At 50.1% G+C, this 15,352-nt stretch overlaps 1 protein-coding gene across 10 annotated transcripts in view; it reads left to right on the top strand.

Annotated features, from left to right (window-relative positions):
• Positions 1 to 15,352, top strand: part of NFATC2 (nuclear factor of activated T cells 2) — a 147,064-nt gene that overhangs the window by 97,472 nt on the left and 34,240 nt on the right. For all 10 annotated transcript variants that reach the window (XM_072944402.1, XM_072944403.1, XM_072944404.1 and 7 more), the window contains exons 7-9: positions 9,061 to 9,116; positions 9,511 to 9,637; positions 11,883 to 12,572. In XM_072944402.1, the coding sequence (XP_072800503.1) occupies positions 9,061 to 9,116; positions 9,511 to 9,637; positions 11,883 to 12,572 (873 nt within the window). The remainder of the gene's footprint in view (positions 1 to 9,060; positions 9,117 to 9,510; positions 9,638 to 11,882; positions 12,573 to 15,352) is intronic.

The raw sequence follows: 15,352 nt of genomic DNA, 5'->3' as shown, positions 1-15,352 counted from the left end.
AAAGGGTCTGGAGGCGAGAGAAAAATGTAGGATGCTAAGTTAAATTCAAATCTTAGTGAATTTCTTTGGTATGAGTATTGCCCATACTGGTAGTTAAGCAAATACTCATTATTCTCTGAAATTCAAATTTAATGGGATGGTCTATATTTTTATTTATTAGATCTGGCAACCGTGGACAGAGCAGTCAGGGAGGGCTTCCCTGAGGAGGTGGCTTTGAGCAAAACCCTGAAGGTGGGAAAGAGGGAGTCTCATGGACAGTGGGCAGTGTTCCAGGCAGAAGGAACTGCCCTGTGCCAGGGGTCCCAGCCTGAGGACTGGCTGAGGGTATTTGGGGAACTGAAGGCAGATCTAAGCAGCTGGTGCAGGTTGAGCGTGTGGGGGAGTATGACACCAGGCAGCTTGGAGAGGCCACTGGGGAAGGGGCTCAGGTCCCACTGGGCCGTGCAGGTGTGGCAGGGAGTTTGGATTTCATTCTGAAAACGAGTAGCTGTTGGAAGTTTTAAGCAGGGGAGTGTCATGATCTGATTTATGTTTTTCAGACTGCTCCGGCAGTTTGGGTGGAGAATGGACTTTGTGGGGTGGGAGTGCGGGGACAAGTGGAGGCTAGGAGGTGACTGAGCAGCTGCTGAGGTTGTCCAGGTGGGAGATGGAGTGGGTCAGCCCACCAAGGAAGTGGCGAGGCAGGAAGGGAGAAGGGGGGCTGTCAGCATCCAGGCACTTCCTCCCCAGCTCTCAGTAGAGATACTAGGGCAGATGTGCCACTTCGGGTGGGTGGAATCCGAACGAAGAGGGCTCTCCTGATCCCCCACATCTGCTCCGCTCATTGATCCTGGGCATCCAGGGAGCATGCGTTTTTCTGCTAGTTCGCATTCGTAAAGAGTAGACTGAAATGACTTCAACTGTCTTCATTTAGCTAATTTTTAAAAGCAGAGCCAGGCCTGGGAAGCATCACACACGGTTTCCTAACCCAAACTGACACTTTGATTTCCTCCCTGTTTGCTTCGAGCCCAGCGGCGCGCTCATGGCCCCAGTGAGGACGGATTTGCTTTCCTCCTCCTGAAAGCGCGCTCATTTCTGCTGCAAGTGCTGACGCGAGCCCACTGCTGCCACGAGGCTCAGACTCCAGCCCAGACCCCGCGCCAGCCCTCCTGCTTCCTGACACTTCCTTCTGCCGGAGGGGGCAAGAGCTGCCTGCAAAGAGAAACCACCAAATCAACCAAGTGTAGGGGCCATCCATCCAAAATGTGCTGGCTTCTCCTGGCACCATGGCCAAGTTAAAACAAAGCCTGTGATGTTACTCGAGCCACGCACTCCCTTCCCCCCATTTTTGTGTGTGTGGCTCTTGCAGAATCTTGCTCAGTCTTCTCTAGACCCAACCTCTTTGCCCAAGGAAGTTGGCTCTTTTCTCTTCCCCTCTGAGTAAAGGCTTGGATGAGGCTGCTTTGTGCTGGCTGCCCGCCCCTGTTAATTTAGCACGGGGGAAGTTTGCCTGAACATCTGCTTAAGAAACCGAAGTCCTTTATTTCATCTCAGCCCAGAGCGGTAGAAACACGCTTGGTCTTCCTGGGCCTCTTCTGTTCCTGGGCAGGTTTGCCTGGAGTCCCAGACCTGGGCTGTGGCTCCAAAGGTGGGTTATCTAGACCTCGGGCTGAGTGGCTCTGGTGGAGTTTGGTTCCTTGTCTGCAACTGTAATCCAGATGCCTGCCTTCTTGGTCAGTTTCGAAAAAGGACTCTTCAGCAAGGGCTTGGGGATTTCTCCTTGTGGGGGCTTTTTGCTGGAGAGGCCAGTGGTCAGATGTCTCCTGAGCTCTGCCTGGGAGTCAGGCACTGGGGAATCAGCCCCCAGGTCAGTTGGTTCATTTCTTCCATGAGTGTTTATTGAGCATCTATTAAGTGCCAGACACATCGTACAGGGGAGAAAGCAGAGATCAAGACAGGTGGGTGGCTGGCTCTCTGGAACCCAGGCCAGCAGCGGGGAGAGATGGAGAACCAAGAGGCAGGTAAAATGACATCAGAGAGTGGAAGGGAGGAGAAGAAAATGATGGGGGGTGGGAGCACAAGTCAGGGAGGTCCTCCCTGAGCTGGACCTGAGGGATGGGGAGGAACTGGTCCTGGTGAGTGTGGAGAAGCTGAGGAAGGAGGCAGCGCCCCATCCCAGGAGAGGTGAGGAACCTTGAGTCCATGTCTCTTTTGAGCTCCGGTGGGACACAGGCCCTTCCTCCTTCTCTGGGGGCCCCTGAGGGCAGGAAGGCACGTGTGTGTCTTGTATCATGGCCCCAGCAACCTGCCGGGGGCCTGTAGTGCTTAATCCTTGCTGGTGGTCCACACCCAGCCTCCCTCTAAGATTGTGGCCCCGCAGGGCTCCTGGGAGACGGGCGACGGGCGAGTCCACAGGCAGTTGCAAAACAGTTTTTCCTTAAAAGAAAAACTTTATTGTAAAAAAGACCCAAAGAATGTACATCCATTAAAATCGCCCATACTCCTAGCATGTTTCTCAAATCACGTGAGGGAAGACGGGAAGGTCTCATCCCCCCCCCGCAGTCCCAGGCGTAGGGGTGTGATCATACGAGTATCGTGGGGCGCGGGCTCCCTGAGCACAAGCAGGCCGGTTTGTAGACCCACAAAGTGCTGTCGTGCTACACGAGCTATCCTGCTATGCTTTAAAAATTCTGCTTTTTTTTTTTAACTTTTTTTAATTGATTTATAGTCATTTTACAATGTTGTGTCAAATTCCAGTGTTCAGCACAATTTTTCAGTCATTCATGGACATACACACACTCATTGTCACATTTTTTTCTCTGCGAGTTATCATAACATTTTGTGTATATTTCCCTGTGCTATACAGTGTAATCTTGTTTATCTATTCTACAATTTTGAAATCCCAGTCTATCCCTTCCCACCCTCCACCCCCCTGCTAACCACAAGTCTGTATTCTCTGTCTGTGAGTCTATTTCTGTCCTGTATTTATGCTTTGTTTTTGTTTGTTTGTTTTTGTTTTTTAGATTCCACACATGAGCGATCTCATACGGTATTTTTCTTTCTCTTCCTGGCTTACTTCACTTAGAATGACATTCTCCAGGAGCATCCATGTTGCTGCAAATGGCATTATGTTGTCGGTTTTTATGGCTGAGTAGTATTCCATTGTATAAATATACCACATCTTCTTTATCTAGTCACCTGTTGATGGACATTTAGGCTGTTTCCATGTTTTGGCTATTGTAAATAGTGCTGCTATGAACACTGGGGTTGCAGGTGTCATCCTGAAGTAGGGTTCCTTCTGGATACAAGCCCAGGAGTGGGATTCCTGGGTCATATGGTAAGCCTATTCCTAGTCTTTTGAGGAATCTCCACACTGTTTTCTGTAGTGGCTGCACCAAACTGCGTTCCCACCAGCAGTGTAGGAGGGTTCCCCTTTCTCCACAGCCTCTCCAGCATTTGTCATTTGTGGATTTTTGAATGAGGAAAAATTCTGCTTTTTAATAGAGCAGGGACACGTCCCCAGGTCAGAAAACATGATCGTCCCTATTCGAAGATATTTCTGTACTTTCTATACCTGATATTCCAAACCATGTATGGATGGCCCATAATTAATTCACCCTGTCCCTGTCAAGGAATTCTTTCTATGGCCATCTTATTTATTTGCAATGAGAAGCATAATGCAAAGAAGTGAAACGAAAAACTGATCCCCACCAGAATACTTGGGTCAAGAGGGCCAGCCAGCTCTCCCTAACGTTGGACCTGTGTGAGACACTAAATTCTAAAATAGTAGTGTTAACAGTATCCACTCTGGGCTGCACATTTTGCTAAGGATTTTACATATAATCTCTATTTGAATCCTTGCCACAACTCTTTGAAGTCAATAAATTAACTTTATTATTTGGACTATAAGACAACTGAGGCACAGAGAGGTTAAGCTACCTCTCAGAGGCCACACAGCAAGTATAAATGGCAGTGATAGGACTTCAAATCAGAGTGACGTCTGGCTCAGAGAGTCCTGCCAGCATTTACTGTGAAGCCCACTGCCTCCTGGAAGCGCCATTCAGAGGATGGGATTAGTTTGTTCTCCGGGTTAAACCCCAGAACCTGTGAGCCGGGGTTCTGTGTGGGGTGGGGGAGTGGCAGAAGAGCCCAGGAAAATGGCCTCGAGGGATTTTGCAAACCACATGCTTCCCTTGGAGACCAGCCTCCTTGGTGTGTCTTCTTCATGCTACACAGCACTGAGGACTGTGGTGGCAGCTTTCACTTCCCGTTGGGGACTTGTTTATTCAGAACTGAGTGTGGGCACCACACAAGATGCACAGCCAGGCTAGGTGTGCCCTTTGGGCTTTTTTAAAAGTTGATATAATGGTGACAAGACCCACTTTTTGAAAGGAAGGAAAACCAGGTCCCATGCCACCTGTCTTCCAGAACATCATCCCTTTGTGAGTTCCCTCCAGCCTATGCCTGCAGGCAAAGGTATTTAAAATCATGATCAGAGAATGCATATTATTTTCTGATTGAAAGATGCTTGTGGTGCAAAAAACATTATAAATGAGACAATGTTTAAATAATCCGTCTGCCACCAGCACTGATAATGATGCTTGCCCATGTCTGTCGAACATTTACACCCTGCCTGGGTCTCTTCTCTTGGAATGAACCTGTGACGTATAGGAGATGAGATTATGCCTGTATTTCGGATAAGAGGCAGAGAGAGGTAAAAAGCATCTTATCCAAGCTCACACAGCTGACTGAGGCAACACAGGGATTCAAAGCTGGGTCTGTCTGCTCCAGAGTTTGGGGTACATAAGAATAAACTGGCGCTTGTTCTGGTGACTGAGAGGGGAAGTCGGTTCTGGCCACGGAACATGCTGGAGAAGGCTGGGGGTTGCAGTAAACGTGTCGCTGGGGGCCTGACAGAGGACACTGGAGTGAGCAGGCATTTCCTCCTAAACCCCGCAGTTTAAGGAAAGAGGCAGGTGCCTCCTCGCACAACACAGTGTTTTTAAACACCTGACTGGTTCCCCTCTGCATGTGATGGGGGGAGGCACTGTCTCTTTCCCTCAAAGACCCCCCTGGGTGGGGCATGGTAAGTAGCCAGGGGGTGCGGGGACCAGGGCAGGAAGCACTTAGCACTGTCAGGTTCCCGTGCGGGTGACTAGGAGGGTCAGATCTTCGGAATTTTTTTTTCAAAAGTAAAATCTTCATTTTTAGGTGAAATTTCATTTTAAAATGGCAGCAGCTAATTAAAAAGCTGCTAAGCCACTCTCTATGTTCTAAAATTAGCCAAGTCTCTGGGGTGAGGCCAATTGGCTTTAAAAAAAAATTGCGGTAAAATACACATAAGATAATGTTGATCATTTTAACCATTTGTAGGAGTATAATTCAGTGGCATTAAAATACATCCACAACATTGTATAACTGTCAGCAGTATACGTTTCAGAACCTTTTCCTTTTCTGAAACAAAATCTGCACGCATCAAGCAGTAACTCCCTCCTCTCTCCCCTCGCAGGCCCCTGGTAACTTGTAAGCTCCTTTCTGTCTCTGTGGATTTGCCTGCTCTGTGTACCTCATGTAAATGGGATCATACAATATCTGGCTTATTTTATTTAACATAATGTTTTCAAGGTCTCTCCATATTGTAGCATGTATCAAAGTTTGCTTGCCTTTTAAGGCTGAATAATATTCTACTTTCTGTGTAGACCACATTTTGTTTATCCCTTCATCCGTCCATGGACACTTGGGCTGTTTCCACCCCCTGTGCCTCTGTTTTCTTTGAAGAAGCACTTCCCTGCTTCAGCAACTACTTAGATTGTGACTGTAACTTATTGCAGTGATTTAAATTCCGATCGTGTTAACAACCAGCTGAGTAGTAGGGTGTGGAATGAGGAAGACACGGCTCTTGAGGATGCCCTGGAGGATGGGGGAGGCAGTGGCAGATGTGGTAGCAGTGGTACCCAGGGAGCTACAGGAGCCCAGAGGGGACAAACTTGGTCCAAAATAGGAGACTGCAGCTGAGTCCTGAAGGTCGAGCCACTCAGAATGCCTGCCCGCCTGCCTTCATTAACTTGGCTGAGGAGCTGCTCAGGCTCAGGAATCTGGGTGGGATACAGCCGACCTCTAAAGCTGGGCTGCCTCGGCTCAGATCTGGCTTCCCACCTACTCCCTGCGTGTCCTTGGGCTCATGCCCTCGCCTCCCTGTACCTGTGTCCTCACCTGTCAAATAGGAGTGATGGTCAGACCTGCAGCCGAGGGTTGCTGTGCAGATTAGACAAGTCTGTACCTGCGAGTTGCTTTGAGCGACGCTTTGTGTATAGTGAGTGCTCATAAGTGATAGTGTTATTCCTACTAGGAGGGGGAAGAATGGTGCCCGGAGAACCTGGAACGGAGGGCAGGAGCAAGGATGTGCAGGGCCTTCGAGGCCACTGTGGGGGTTTTGATGGCGTCTGGAGGCACAGGGGAAGCAGGGAAGGGTGTGAGAAGACGTGTGTGAACTTTTGTGGTAGATGTACCCACCGAGGACCTTTGTCCAGCCTCCCAGGAAGCTGGCATCTTCTCTTCGCTTGGTAACCTTGAGCTTCTTTCCTCGAAAGCATTCCCTTTGTTATTGGACTGTGCCAGTTGCTGATTTAATAACTGTCTACTGCATGCCTTTGGACAATGCCCCTTCCTTCTCTGGGCCTCAGTTTCCCCCTCTGACGGTGGTGGGCTGGCTGATTTCTAAGGCTACTCTCTGACACTTGTGCGCTGGAAGTCTATGGCTGTTGGTGGGGGTAGTTTTGCTTATTACATATGCCCACCAGAGATGGAGAACAGGGTGCCAGTCTGGGGAGAAGGGTTTCCTCCCATTTTTCTTGGGTCCTTAGACCAGGAGAAGAGACTTTGAAGACTCTTCTCCAAGTGACACCCTTTTCATCACACACCATTTTGTATTTTCTGTGCTTCATCTGCCAATTATTGGCATGAGTCAAGGAAGAGAGCTGAGGATGGAAGTTTTACAGACCCTTAATACTTCCTGACCACGTTTCCAGTTACTTCTTTCTCTTTCCTCCCATCATGAGACTTCTGAAAATGGTCCTTTATTTTCGAAATGAGTGAAGCTCACACATGGTAATGAACCAGACCCAAAGAACCATGGTGCCATTGATGGCAGAACTCAGATCAGCCAGTGAGAGGCTCAGGAGGAGGGTGACATGCCAGACATCCGCACATGTTGTTCGTTTCCTCGATTAATTTCTTACTCGATCTTCTGACTTGGGGCTCACACTGCAGTTAGCGAATAAGAACGTGTTTTTCTGATGAGGACCCACGCCTAGCTCGTATGGGCACCTGAGAGGGAGACACGTGTCTCTGTTGGATGAATCTTTGGCCTGTTTTTGATAAAGAAATGAGGATTATCTCTGAATAGTTCCATCCAGGGCTTTGCACACTGAAAGCACCCTGTCTTGACTTAACTTCAAGTTCCTCAATGTCTATCCATCTCTCCTTTCTTGCTTTCTTTTAAGCAGTGTCTGATGTCGGCTTCTGGCTTTTCCTTGGCCCCCAGCAGGTGCCTTTGGAGCAGCTGACTCTTTTACACGCTCAGATTCAAGGTGTTTACTAGCACCTACAGTATGTTGGGTGCTGGGGAGCCGTGATGGCTGTAACTTGGTCTCTCCTGCAGGGATCACACACTATGGTGACAGTTGGTGCACTAACCACCTTTTCCTCTTCCCTTTGGACATCAGTCCATGTCTTCCTTAGTCATTTTAGGAATTGCACCTACTAGAACCATGAAGGCCAAGACCTGCAGACTGACTCGCTGGAGAGGCCTCCAGCTGGCTCACTGCTTGTTCTTTGTTCAGATCATCCAGATTGCATCAGTTTTGGTAGCAATCACAAGACGTTTTATTGGTTATTGTTTTGGGAACTACGTTCTATACTAGGTACTAGCAATTTCAGATAATGCTTGGAAACCAGATTTTTGGGGGTGAACTTTAATAGCCTAGACAATATGGATTCAAATCTAACCTATCCCAGAAGCTGCTAATAGTTGTGTTTAAAAAGAGGGGGGATTCTTTGGCCAAATGTTGGGACATGGTACATACCCCAGCCCATCTTGGAGGGTTCTGTGACACGGAAGCAGATTAAAGGCTCTGAGAAGTCCTGCAGGAAAGAAACCCACTTGACTTTGACTCAGCATTTTCCAAATGCTTATTAGCTTGTAGATTTGCTTTCCTTTCTCATAAACCCATTTAATATTCTTCAGAGCCAGTGTTCCACAGAACACCCTGGAAACACTTGTGGAAATGATTTGTTTCGGCCGAAAACTACCCAATGGCCAATGTAGGTGGTCAGCGAAAGAAATGTATTATTTGCAAATGCAGAGTTTTGTTTGGCCCAACTTGTTGGCCCCAAACTGGGGAACTAGTGGTCTGCTCCAGGGAAGGAGGGTTTACTGTCGAGCGAAAACTCTCGTTGCTTGTTGTAATGAGTCACACGAGATCCAGGCTCTCTGCTGGCTGAAAGGTGGAGGGTGGGTGCCTGTGTTTCCACCCTCTCCAAAGCCTCACGAGCCAGGACATCGTTTAAGCCTCTTAGGACAGAATATGTAAGCCACCTGTGTTCTCAGACAATGAAGAAGTCATGTCTGGGACAGCCAGGGATCTGTAATGGGGCCCCTGTGACAGGCTTGGCACAGGCAGAACATTTTGGAAATAGTCTTTGGTTGAATAAAGCATATTATAAAGTAAAGCATATAACAGTACTTCTTTTTTAAGGAAAAAAGATATAGACACATTCAGACGTAGAGAAAAAAAAGATAATGGTGTTGGGATGATGGGTAATTTCAATTTTTTTTTCTTATTTGCTATTGTTGCCCAGTTTTCTGTTATCAGCGTGCATTCCCTTTGCAAAAAGAAATGTGCATTTCTAGCAATAAAAACACAAATATGTACATATATGCAAACACAACACAAACACAGATACATTTTACTGGAATGGTCTAACATATAAGCCAAGATAAATATAAGCTGGTAACTTTTTGTCTTAAATCTTTGGTTGCTAATAGTTCCTTCAAAGTCTGTCATTTTTAAATTTTTCCAGATGGGCAGCAAATTTGGGAGATGGAGGCCACGGTGGATAAAGACAAGAGCCAGCCTGTAAGCACCCGGACGCGATGACCCAAGGCCTGCCGTGTTGCCCCCAACCTCCCTTGTGCCCTCTTCCCCCTTTTTTCCCCGCTTCCTTCATCAAAGTCCCAGTGCTTTGGACCTAATAGGCACTCAGCAGGTACTGAATTGATGAATGAATTAAACGTTTATTGAGCCCCAGGCCCTCTGATTTGTGATGGTGACATCTTAATATACTTCGATAGACCCAGTGGTAAGTCGTCTTCACTGCAGCTCAAAAGTCAAGTTCCCCTTAATTAGGATTTTGCCTGTACGCGTACAGAAACGAGTCATGAGTCCTTGAAGATGGGCTGGCTCACTGTGCTTAGGGCCTTGGATGGGAATTTAGATGTGATTGTAGTCACTGACAACTCCTTTCTTCCAGAACATGCTTTTTGTTGAGATCCCTGAGTATCGGAACAAGCACATTCGGACGTCGGTGAAGGTCAACTTCTACGTCATCAATGGGAAAAGAAAACGAAGTCAGCCTCAGCACTTTACCTACCATCCAGGTAAGGCGTTCTCTCCGGAGGCCCCTTGGGTGTGGAGAGGCCTCCCCGGGCATGCAAGTGAGGACACAGGCCATCTACTGGGTGACCTTGGGCAGGTGACTCAACCTCTCTGAGCCTCAGTTTCCTCACCTATAGAAATCAGATGCACTGAGAGTGCTCAGCGCTGGGCACATCAGTGATGTTAGCTATTGTTATTAATATTTCCCTTTGGGAGGGCAGAATGGGAAGGAGGCCCGTGTGGACTTGTTCAGCAGAAGGTGGCAGAGCTGATGACTCCTATCTCTATTTTAGATTTGATCATGATAGGGGTCGAAGGTGGATATGACCTAAAACTGTGGAATCTTAGGGACCCCATAGTAGGTTGTCACCTGGTGACCAAATGGAGTCACTGGGTGGACAACCAGGCCAGGAGGTCTCATTCCTACATAGCACTACAGTCCCCAGGAGGGGGACGACTGCCATTCTCCATTCATTCATTTGTCCAGAAAATATCTGAGTGCCAGGCACTGTTCTCGCCTTGGAGACACAGCAGTGAGCAAGACAGATAAAAATCCCCGCCCTCGTGGAGCTGCCGTCCTAACAGGGGATTCAGATAAAAGCTAATATTGATTGAAGGGGCTTCAGATGATAGGTAACGTGTTATTGGTGCGCTGGCTTGTGGTGAGGGCTGCAGAAAGAGGCTACAGACTTCCCAAGGCTGAGACGGGCCTGCCAGCTGCCCTGCCAGGACTGGAAACCTACCATCTGAGAGTATCACCCAGGTGGTAATTTCCGTCCCATGACAGTTTCACACGGAGCCTCTGGGCTGCCGGAAGCTCGAAACCGAGGGGCTGGCTTCCGTGAAGCGTATGCGTCCACAGGTTCGCGTGGCCCCTGTGTGTCCCATCATCCTAGGACTAGAGTGACATGCCGTGAGTGGCAAAGGCCTATGGGGACCCATGATGGGGGGAAAATCTTTGGAGGGAGTGCTTGAGGCCGCAGCTCAACGATCCTTTGTAATGGAGAGGTTTCAATTTTGTGTCCCGTGTTCTCGCCTCTCCTGGGTGGTGGTGAGGCCTCCCTGGGCCTGAGGACTGGCACTCGCCTGTTTGCGCTTGGCTGGAGGGAGAGCTCAGGGCTCGGGCGCCTGGGGACCGAGCTGGCGGTCTTTGAGTGGCATCCTGAGAGATGATCTCTGCGGTTGGAGTCAAAGCTGCGTTTTCGCTTTAGGTGCTGAACCTCCTTTGCCTCTCCCAACCCCCGACACTCGGGAGCCCCCGATGTGATTCTGGTCCTGTCACTGATTCATGTATTCCAGTGACAAGAAAACGGATTCCTCAGCTCCAGGGGCTGGTGGTGCCTCAGTGAAGGGTGTCGGAGAAGCACAAATTCTCGTGACTGTCCTGGGAGGGGAGAGGAACAGGGACCTCAGCCACACTAACAGCAGTGATGGTAGTGATAAGGACAGCACGCGTTGAGCACTTTACTGTCTGCCAGTGACTGTGTATACAGTGCACACACGTCCCAGTGAATCTTCCCAACAACCCCCCGGGGCAGGGCTGATTGTTCCTGCCAGCGAACATTTGGGGAAACTGAGGCCCAAGCCAGCAGGCCTCATCCCCCTACAGACTGCAGAACTCAGGAGGCTGACAGTCACTGTGTGTGGTCATTCCTTTGTCCAGAAAGTATCCAAATCCGATTAAGTGCCAGGTACTGTTTTAGGTGCTAGGGACCCAGCATTGAACAAAAAAAAAGACCCCCTACTCCCCAAAAAATCCTCCCTTTGAGGAGCTGACATTCTAGTGGCGGGGTGCGTTCAGGTAATAAGTTAGCACATGAATGTACAGATATTTCAGATGGCGGTGAGTGTTATGAAGGACGACAAGCGTGGGGGCAGGGTGGGAACTGCTAGGGAGGAGGGAGGAAGCAGAGGTGTAATTTTAAATCAAGCCTTCTTCCCCCAGCCCTCCCCCTGGGGAAAAAGGCCGCTCACATCCCAGGGCTGACATAGACCCACCAGCCACTTTTCCACTATTGGAAAGATCTAGAGTTCCAGATCATCACCCAGGGTAAAGTTTCTGACCTAAGACAATTGGCTGGGCAGCCTCTTGCCCAAGGCTAATAAATGACAGGGCACAAATCTCTGGTCCCACCCATCTGGACTCCCAAGGCCACATTCCCAACCACTGTCTGCTAATCCTCTGTGCGCACCTGCAACACTAAGAGTGGTGCCCCCCGACCCCTGTGCGCTTTTCTCTTCTCACAGTCCCAGCCATCAAGACGGAGCCCACCGATGAATACGACCCCACCTTGATCTGCAGCCCCGCCCACGGGGGCCTGGGGAGCCAGCCTTACTACCCACAGCACCCAATGGTGGCCGAGTCCCCCTCCTGCCTCGTGGCCACCATGGCTCCCTGCCAGCAATTCCGCTCTGGGCTCTCGTCCCCCGATGCCCGCTACCAGCAGCAGAACCCAGCAGCCGTCCTCTACCAGCGGAGCAAGAGCCTGAGCCCCAGCCTGCTGGGCTACCAGCAGCCGGCACTCATGGCTGCACCCCTGTCCCTTGCGGACGCCCACCGCTCTGTGCTGGTGCACGCCGGCTCCCAGGGCCAGAGCTCGGCCCTGCTCCACTCCAGTCCCACCAACCAGCAGGCCTCGCCAGTGATCCACTACTCACCCACTAACCAGCAGCTGCGCTGTGGAAGCCACCAGGAATTCCAGCACATCATGTACTGCGAGAATTTCGCACCCGGCACCACCAGGCCCGGCCCACCCCCTGTCAGTCAAGGTCAGAGGCTGAGCCCGGGGTCCTACCCCACGGTCATTCAGCAGCAGAATGCCACAAGCCAAAGAGCCGCCAAAAACGGACCCCCGGTCAGTGACCAAAAGGAAGTGTTACCGACGGGAGTGACAATTAAACAGGAGCAGAACTTGGACCAGACCTACTTGGATGATGGTAAGATGCTTATTTTTCTCATTGCCCGTGAGTTCGGTGCCCCAGAGCAGCCCCCCCAGCAAGTGCACCGTATGGCCTGGGCATCTTCCTTCACCTGTCTGGGCCTTAGTGTCCCTCTCCTTAATTTAAGGGAGTTGCATCACATGACCTTTAAGGCTTCACCCGACTCTGTGCAGGACTCACTTCCCTGCAGGAGGTTGGAGCGGGTGCTGAGAGTTTCAGTTGCTCCCCCTACAACCATCACAACAGAAAGAGCAAACGAGGGCAGTTCTGGCCCTCGGAGTGTCCCCTGGGTCACCAGCTGGGTCAGTTAAACTGCTTCCACTCTCTTTCCATGTACCAAATTTAGACCAAGGATAGGGACACAGAAAGGAAGGAAAGCTAACCTTTTATTCCTGGACAGGAAAAAAAAAATCCCACTTGATAGCCCTCTTTTGTGTATTTGGGGGAGGGAGGGTAGAGCAGAGGGAAGGAGGCATCTCGTTGAAAAGTGGCTCTATCAGAACTGAGCATGAATGGGGGGCTTGCGGGCAGGCTGCGGGCACATCTCTGCCCCGTGCCAGTGGAACAGAGCAGCGCATTGACGGGAGGGAAGCAGTGGGCTTCCGTTGTGGCAAGCCCAGCTGATGGGTGGTTGGGCCAAGGGAAGGATGCAGAGGCAGCTTTGTGTGTCTGTAGGTGCCTGGGTTTGTTGACGGGGGTCAAGCCGGAGGGTAGACTTGTTGGAGTAGCTGTGCATGTGACATCGGTCTGTGATCTCAGAGAGGAAGGGCCAGTTGTGTTGGCAGGACTCACCTGGCATCAGCCAGGTGCTGCTGAAGGACAGGGGCGCAGGGCAGGCAGAGCAGCTTTCCCCTGGGGGCGCCAGAAAAAAGAAAACAGGTGGTTTGAATTTCTTATTGGTAGAAGGAAAGCCTACACCACCAGCAGCCATTCGCAGCTCTAGCCTCGCAGTTTACAGGCAGTAGCATCAGATGGACCCTGACACCTCAGTTATTTAGGAAAATTTACTCCCAGGAACCCAGCCAAGGGGTAGGAAGAAAGGTTATAAACGCTTCAAAATAGCCACAATAGTTACATTAAAGGCCAGGTACTAGACACCGGACATTTCAGCGGCAGGAGTTTTTTGCAGCGCACTCAGGGACTGTTGACTTTTACTTTATGCAAAGTTTTGACGATCCAGGTTATCTGGGCTCTGGAGCTTCTTCTAGTTTCCATGTCATTCTCTCTAGTAAAACTGTCTTTCAGAAACTTCCCCTAGACGCGTCCAGCGAGGATCTCTGGGGCCACTGAGTAGAGGGTCAGACCGCCCCGTGTGCCTTACAGGGCCGACTGCTGAGTTAATAATTGATCTAGCTAATGCTGAATAATCAAACACAGGCTGAGTTAGCGTCACCGTGCTCAGTTTTAATGGGAGACCCAGGCACCATCCATTCTTGAACAATTTACACTTAAAATGGTGAAGGTAAAGTTTCGGTGCTTATCTGAAAGGGGGCTATCGTGTAGAGAATTCAACTCATACAGAAAGCCTTCCCCGAGGTGGCAGATAAATGAAACGTGGCAGTAACTGGACCTCCCTCCACGCGTGCGCTCGGGGGCTGGATCAGGGCAGAGGTGCTTCTTAAATAAATGATGCCAGAGCCAGGACCGGAACTTTCCCCTGCTGGCTCTCTGTGCTGTGTCGGTCTAGTCTCTCCAGGGAGAAATGTGCCAGCCCCTCCCACCCTGTCTGTCTAGTTACAGACCAATGGTGAGCGTCTCTGGCAGAGGATGGGAGTCGGTCCCTGGTTTTCTGTGATGCATCAGTATCCAAGTGGTCCTGAGGTGGTCATGTGTGACCTTTGAGTGTCTGGAATAGCCCCAGACCCACAGAGGAGCCTCCTGTTTTCTCAGAAACTTGTGTTATGGAGAAAGCAGCCAGAATGGAGACCCTTTTGGGCCTCCTAAGTGTCTTTCCAAACACAGGCAGGTTCAAGGTCACAGTGAGAGTGATCTCCCTGTGTCAGTGACATGAGCTGGCTCTAAGGCCGTCTCGGGGAGCCGAGTATGGTGAAATTGCCTCTCCTGGTGGAGCCTTTGCTTAAGTACGTTCTGCACAAGCCCAGTTCCCTGAGATTTTAGGAGATTTTCTCTGAAATGAGGGTACTATGCCTTAGAAAAATACTTGATGAAACCAGGTTTTTAAAAAACTTGTTTGATACAGGACTTCTCAGAGCCTTTACTGAGCTAGTGGACATGATAAATCTCTAAAATGAGGGGGATGTAGCACTTCCCAAAATTACTGGATTGATGGCAAGATTGAGTGCACAACTCCAGGGGATGGTGTTCACATGATGTTTTATTGTACTTTGTGCGAATGGAGCCCTTGGAGTTGTACAACATGGCAGGCCTGGGACCCCTCTCCCCTGGCATTTGGGAGAAATAACGGGAAGGAGTGTCAGATTTCAGAACCAGCACTGCCGCGTCCCATGTGCCGTATTCAGGCTTTTCAGCTTGGAAGCTTCGCATTCCTGGGGCCAGAGTGTGACAGGGCAGTAGAATCATCTCTTCCCATGTGGCCCCCAAAAGGCAGCCAAGTGGCTGCTGGTTAGACGTTCCATGCTTGACCGGCACCGTCCCCAAGGCTCTACCCAGCCCCGGGCCCTCTGATGGGGAGGTGCCCATGTGGCTTCCTGTGCCCAGTGATGCACCCCACGCTGCACCCCTGCTGTAGCCGCTGGGACGAGGTGGGTGCAGCTTTATCTCCTACGTGCTGGGGTTTCGGATCCCTCTAACGCTTG

Source organism: Vicugna pacos, chromosome 19 (genome assembly GCF_048564905.1).
Source record: "Vicugna pacos chromosome 19, VicPac4, whole genome shotgun sequence".
NCBI classification, from domain to species: Eukaryota; Metazoa; Chordata; class Mammalia; order Artiodactyla; family Camelidae; genus Vicugna; species Vicugna pacos.
Note: the sequence above shows the minus strand (reverse complement) of the source record. Positions and strands in the feature narration are given on the sequence as shown.